The sequence below is a fragment of the Peromyscus californicus genome, unplaced genomic scaffold (assembly GCF_007827085.1).
Source record: "Peromyscus californicus insignis strain IS unplaced genomic scaffold, ASM782708v3 Scaffold_12__1_contigs__length_115047231, whole genome shotgun sequence".
NCBI lineage: Eukaryota > Metazoa > Chordata > Mammalia > Rodentia > Cricetidae > Peromyscus > Peromyscus californicus.
In genome coordinates, this window is record NW_026294413.1 from 6,028,852 (window position 1) to 6,035,949 (window position 7,098).

The 7,098-nt window shown below is 38.3% G+C and overlaps 1 protein-coding gene across 1 annotated transcript in view; it reads left to right on the forward strand.

The window, feature by feature from the left end:
• Uggt2 (UDP-glucose glycoprotein glucosyltransferase 2) overlaps window positions 1-7,098 on the forward strand; it is a 140,058-nt gene extending 132,960 nt beyond the window's left edge. Inside the window, exon 39 of the mRNA XM_052732466.1 lies at window positions 6,503-7,098. Coding sequence (XP_052588426.1) covers window positions 6,503-6,525 — 23 coding nt within the window. The 3' untranslated portion in view covers window positions 6,526-7,098. The remainder of the gene's footprint in view (window positions 1-6,502) is intronic.

Consider the following 7,098-nt stretch of genomic DNA (forward strand, 5'->3'; position numbering starts at 1 on the left):
TGAAAGTCATTAAGAGTCTGTAGTCTATCTTTCCTAATTTGCACCTTTTGGGGTCTAATTTTTTGTAGTTCTATTTTATATCCTAAATAATTAATAGAATCTCCTCTTTGTATCTTTTCAGGAGCAATTTGTAATCCCCAGCAAGGCAAAATTTTCTTTACTTCTTCAAACATTCTTTCTAAAGTATCTGCATTTGAGTCAGCTAGTAAAATATCATCCATATAATGATAAATTATACATTTAGGAAATTTTTTACGTGTCACTTCCAATGGCTGTTGTACAAAATATTGGCACAAGAGTTGGGCTATTCAACATTCCCTGTGGGAGGACCCTCCACTGAAATCTTTTAACCAGTTGAGAATTATTATAAGTAGGCACTGTGAAAGCAAATCTTTCTCTGTCTTTTTCTTGTAAGGGTATTGAAAAGAAACAGTCTTTTAAATCAGTAACTATGAGAGGCCATCCTTCTGGTAACAGAGTAGGCAACGGAATTCCAGATTGTGGAGAGCCCATTGGCTGAATTACTTTGTTAATTGCTCTAAGGTCTGTTACCATTCTCCATTTACCAGATTTTTTTTTAATAACAAATACAGGAGAATTCCAAGGGCTGGTTGATTCTTCAATATGCTGAGCATTTAACTGTTCTTCTACCAGCTCTTCTAAAGCCTGGAGTTTCTCTGTTGTTAAAGGCCATTGCTGGACCCATACAGGCTTGTCTGTTAACCATTTTAAAGGTAGAGCTGTTGGTGTCTTTGGAAGATCATCAGTTGTTGTGCCCTGTTCTTGTATAATGTGGATGGCTAGTGACCACTCAGAATAATGCCTTCTAATACTTCTCTCAGAAACATGTGCTAGTTTATGATTTGTTTCTGAGTTTGGAGGGATGTTAATCTGAGTATTCTATTGTTGCAACAAGTCTTGACCCCACAGGTTCATAGCTATGTTAGCTACATATGGTTTCAATTTTCCTCTCTGTCCTTCTGGACCTATACATTCGAGCCATCTTGCACTCTGTTTCACCTGAGATAATGTCCCAATTCCTAACAGTTGAACGTTTACCTCCTGAAGAGGCTAAGTTGGATGCCAAAATTCTGGTGCAATTATGGTAACGTCCACACCAGACCAGACAACAAAACACCATTTATTTTTATGGATAATTTTGGTCTTTGTTCATTAATAGAAGTTTGCCAAAAAATTTTCTTTATGTTTTCTCCTGAATTTTCTATTCTCTCTGTTTCATCATCCTGACCAGCATGATTTATTCCAATAGGCATTTGGTTATTTAATTGCTCTGAGTTGGGGTTTCCTCTACAACTGCAGGAAAGGTTTGAACTGGATTTGCTATTGGGGCCTGCATGAGGCCCCTCTGGGAGTTTCCCAAAGACTGAGGCAAAGGATTACCCTGTCTGTCCCTTGTTGATCTACACTCGTTGGTCCAGTGTTTTCCTTACCACACCTTCTGCATACTCCTGAAGGAAATGGCATTCTGTTGCCATTGTTCCTTGAACAAACATTGTTTCTAGGAATGACCTGTTTACAGTCCCTTTTCAAATGTCCTTGCTTTCCACATCCAAAACATCTAACATTCCTCAAACCTTTTGAAATTGCTTCTCCTACCCACATATCATCATGCTCATGAGCTTCAACATTAACCGTGTCTCTAATCCAATCTTCCAAAGGTGCAGATCTTGCCTTTAACGGCCTGCTTATACTTTTGCATGCTACATTCGCATTCTCAAAGGCCAAAGATTCAATTATTATCTGACTAGCTTCTGAATCCGGGACCATTCTCTTTACCGCTGAAGCCAGTCTTTGTAAAATATCTGTGAAAGATTCTTCTGGGCCTTGTATAACCTTTGTAAATGACTCAGTTTTTTTTCCTGGTTCCTCAACTCTGTCCCATGCATTCAAGGCTGCCGTTCGACATAAAATTAGGGTTTGGACATCATATAAACATTGTGTTTGTGCTTTGTTAAGGTTAAAACCTTCCTTTTTGGAAAAAAAAAAAAGGGAGGGGGAAGTGCTGTGGGATGTTCTGTATGGCAAATGTGTTGCTCTGATTGGTCAATAAAGAAAACTCTGATTGGCCAGTGGCTAGGCAGGAAGTATAGGCGGGACTAACAGAAAGGAGAAAATAAAGAACAGGAAGGCAGAGAGAGACACTGTCAGCCGCCACGATGAGAAACAGAATGTGAAGATGCCGGTAAGCCACAAGCCACGTGGCAAGGTATAGATTTATAGAAATGGATTAATTTAAGCTGTAAGAAAAGTTAGCAAGAAGCCTGCCATGGCCATACAGTTTGTAACCAGTATAAGTCTCTGTGTTTACTTGGTCGGATCTGAGCAGCTGTGGGACTGGCAGGTGAGAGAGATTTGTCCTGACTGTGGGCCAGGATGGAAAACTCTAGCTACAACCATATATTTGCTCACCATAATGGCACCTACTGTTGGCCTATGGGTGTCTTCCATCCACCTGGGCTGTGAGGACTCAGTCAGGACTGAGGCTGTCGTCAGCCATCCTGGTCTCTGAGCAATGTCATTTTTTTTTAATAGCTGAATAATACTCTGTTGTGAAAAATGTACCACATTTTCTTTATTCATTTTTTGGATATTCTAGGTTATTTCCAGTTTCTGGCTATTATGAATAAACCTGCTATGAATATAGTTGAGCAAGTGTCCTTGTAGTATGATGGACTATCCTTTGGGTATACACCCAAGAGTCTAGCTAGGTCTTGAGGTAGATGGATTCCCAGTTTTCTAAGGAACCGCCATATTGATTTCCATAGTGGCTGTACAAGTTTGCACTCCCACCAGCAATGGAGGAGTGTTCTTCTTATTCCACATCCTTGCCAGCCTGAGCTGTCACTTGTGTAATTGATCTTAGCCATTCTGACAGGTGTAAGATGAAATTTAAGAGTCGTTTGGATTTTCATTTCTCTGATGGCTAAAGATGTTGAACATTTTTTTCTTTGTTTCTTGGTCATTTGAGTTTTCTCTATTGAGAATTCTCTTTTTAAATCTGTACCCCCTGTTTTTAATTCAATTATTTGGTTTGGTAATATCTAGTTTCTTGAGTTCATTGTAAATTTTGGATGTTAGGACTCTATTGGATGTGGAGTTGGTGAAAATACTTTCCATTCCATAGACTGCCATTTTGTCCCGTTGATGGTATCCTTTGCCTTACAGAAGCTTTTCAGTTTGATGAGGTTCCATTTATTAATTGTCATTCTTAGGGCCTGCTCTATTGATGTTCTGTTCAGGAAGTTGTTTCCTGTGCCAATGCGATGAAGATTATTTCCCACTTTCTCTTCTATCAGGTTCAGTGTATCTGGGTTAATGTTGAGGTCTTTGATTAACTTGGACTTGAGTTTTGTGCAGGGTGATAGATATAGATCTATTTGCATTCTTTTACATGCCAACATCCAGCTAGACCAGTACCATTTGTTGAAGATGCTTTCTTTTTTCCATTGTGTATTTCTGGCTTCTTTATCAAAAATCATATGTCCATAGGTGTGTGGATTTATGTCCAGACTTTTATTTGATTCTGTTGACCAATGTGTCTGTTTTTATGCCAATACCATGTGGTTTTTATTACTGTAGCTCTGTAATACAGTTTGAAATCAGGGATGGTGATACCTCCAAAAGTTCTTCTATTGTGTAAGATTGTTTTAGCTATCCTGGGATTTTTGTTTTTTTCATATTGATTATTATCCTTTCAAGGTCTGTGAAGATTGTGTTGGAATTTTGATTGGGATGATTTTGAATCTGTAGATTGCTTTTGGTAGGTTGGCCTTTTTACTATGTTAATCCTACTGATCCATGAGTCTGGGCGATCTTTCCATTTTCTGATTTCTTCACTTTCTTTCTTCAAATTCTTCTTATGCAAGCTTTCACCTGCTTGGTTAGAATTACCCCAAGATGTTTTATATTATTTGTGGCTATTATGAAAGGTATTGTTTCCCTAATTTCTTCCTTAGTCTGTCATTTGTATATAGGAGGGCCATTAGTTTGTTTTTTGGTGGTGGTGGTGGTTTTTTTGGTTTGTTTGTTTGTTTGTTTGAGTTGCTCTTGTATCCAGCCACTTTGCTGAAGTTGTTTATAAGTTGAGTTCCCTGGTATTATTTTTGGAGGCACTGTCATATCATCTGCAAATAGCAATACATTGGTTTCTTCCTTTCCAGTTTGTATCCCTGTGATCTCCTTCACTTGTCTTACTGCTCTAGCTAGAACTTCAAGTAGTAAGTATATTGGATAAATATGGAGAGAGTGGGTATCCTTGTTTTGTTCCTGGTTTTAGTGTAATTGACCTGAGTTTTTATCCATTTAATTTGATGTTGGCTATAGATTTGCTGTAAATTGCCTTTATTATGTTTAGGTATGTGCCTTGTATCCCTAATCTAATACTTTTTTTTTCTTTTTTTATTTTAAATTTTTTATTCATTTACATACCAACCACAGTTCCCCCTGCCTCCCCTCCTCCCACTCCCCCACTCCCACCCCTCCATCCACTCCTCAGAGAGAGTAAGGCCTCCCATGGGAAGTCAACAAAGTCTGGCACATCCAGCTGAAGCAGGAGCAAGCCCCTCCCCCCTGTATTGAGGCTGAGCAAGGTGTCCCACCATAGGTAATGGGCTCCAAAAAGCCAGCTCATGCACCAAGGATAAATCCTGGTCCCACTGCCAGGGTCCCCTCAAACAGACCAAGCCACATAACTGTCACCCACATTCAGGGGACCTGTTTGGTATCATGCAGGCTCCACAGCTGTTGGTCCAGAGTCCATGAGCTTCCACTAGCTGACATCAGCTGTCTCTGTACATTTCCCCATCATGATCTTGACCCCTCTCCTACTCATACAATCCCTCCTCCCTCTCTTCAGCTGGACTCCAGATGCTCAGGCCAGTGCCTAGCTGTGGATCTCTGCATCTGCTTCCATTGGTTACTGGATGAAGACTCTATGATGACAGTTAGGGTAGTCACCAATTTGATTACAGGGGAAGGTCAGTTCAGGTACCTGTCCACTATTGTTAGGAGTCTTAGCTGGGGTCATCCTTGTGGATTCCTGGGAATTTCCCTAGCACCAGTTTTCTCCCTAACTCCACAATGGCTCTCTCTAACAAGATATGTCTTTGATTGCTTTCCCTCTCTGTCTCTCCCCCTAGTTGTTCTGCTGAGAATTCTCTGTTTAGATCGGTTTTGAATTTTTAAATTGGTTCATTTGGTATTTTGATGTCTAGTTTCTTGAGTTCTTTATATATTTTTAGAGATCAGCCCTCTGTCAGATGTGGGGTTGTTGAAGACCTTTTCCAATTCTGTAGGCTGCCATTTTGTTTTATTGACAATGTCATTTGCCTTAAAGAAGCTTCTTCTCCAATACTTTTATGATAGGGTGTTGGATTTTGTTAAAGGCTTTTCCAGCATCTAACAAGATGATTATGTGGCTTTTGTTTGTTTGTTTGTTTATATGGTGGATTACATTGACAGTTTTTTTATATGTTGAGCCATCCCTGCATCTAGGGGATGAAGCCTACTTGATCATGGTGGATGATCTTTTTGATGAGTTCTTGGATTCAGTTTGCAGGTATTTTGTTGAGTGTTTTTACACCTCTGATAAAGGAAATTGGTCTGTAATTCTCTTTCTTTGTTGAATCTTTGTGTGGTTTGGGTATCAGAGAAACTGTGGCCTCATAAAATGAATTGGGCAGTGTTCCTTCTGTTTCTATTTTGTGGAATAATTTGAGAAGTGTTGGCATTATTCTTTGAAAGTCTGGTAGAATTCTGTGCTAAAATCATCTGGACCTGAGCTTTTTTGGTTGGGAAACTTTTAATGTCTGCTTCTATTTCCTTGGGGTTTATAGGTCTATTTATCTAATCTTGATTTAACTTTGGTAAGTGGTATCTATCAAGAAAACTATCCATTTCTTTTAGATTTTCCAATTTGGTGGAGTACAGGTTTTTAAAGTATGACCTGATGATTGCCTGATTTCCTCCGTGTCTGTTGTTGTGTTCTCCTTTTCGTTTCTGATTTTGTTAACTTGGAAGTTCTCTCTGTGTGTCTTTGTGGTGCAGGGAAGACATGTGGGTGTCTTCAGACAGACCAGGCTGCATGTCTGTATTCTCAAAGACTGCTGTCTAGTAGCATTTATCTTAAACCACATGAGGTTTTAATCCTATGCCATATTTGTTTATATAGTATATTAATGTTTATTTCACAAAATGCTATTTGTGTGTTTATGTATATGTATGTATGTGTTTCTTGTTCTCATAGACTTGTTCTCACATTCTATAGGTGGCTAAAAAGACACACATTTATTTCGCATTAGAATGGATACCAAAATGTACAAAGAGCTAGGCCCACACTGAATGACAACATACACACAGTAAATTAATAAGCAAGTCTCTGTCAAAACTTGGACTTTTTATAAATCTCATTCCTTAATGACATTTTAGGCTAATTTTATATTTTGAGATTTCAAAAACTAAACAAACTTTCCTTTCCCTGCAGTTTCTGTACATGATGAACTCTAGCACTGGTTTCCAGAAGACGAAAAACTACGATGAAAATCAGCCACCTGCTGAGAATTTGTGGAACTGCTGAAACTAGTAGGCCATGTCATTCAAATTATTGACATATTCACTTTGTATAAACTTTATTTAAAATACTTGTAAAGTTCTAAAATAAACTTAATTTATGTGGTTGATAGATTATTCCCTTTTTCTGGTTGCTTAAGATATTGTTGTTATTTTTTCCAGTTAGTTTGATGTTGTCAAACGTCCTGGAAGGTCTGTGAAAGTCCTTGAAGGTCCTCACTGGTGTTTATCAAACCATCAACATCTTTTAGTATTCCAGCTTTAAGTATACCCATAGTTCCTTACTCACAGAATGCATGTCAAATTACAGAAATTCATGCTTTTTAAGGAAAAGGACTCATGGCTTTCTCTCAGTTATTAAAAACAAGCCAATTTTATACTTTAACTGTCATTTTTAAATGGAAGTCATAGTGCACTGTAATCATTTATTTATCTTAAATCAGGTTTTTAATCTTGTACTGTTTACATTGTTCTGAATGTTTCTATTTTATAAAATGATATGCATATCCA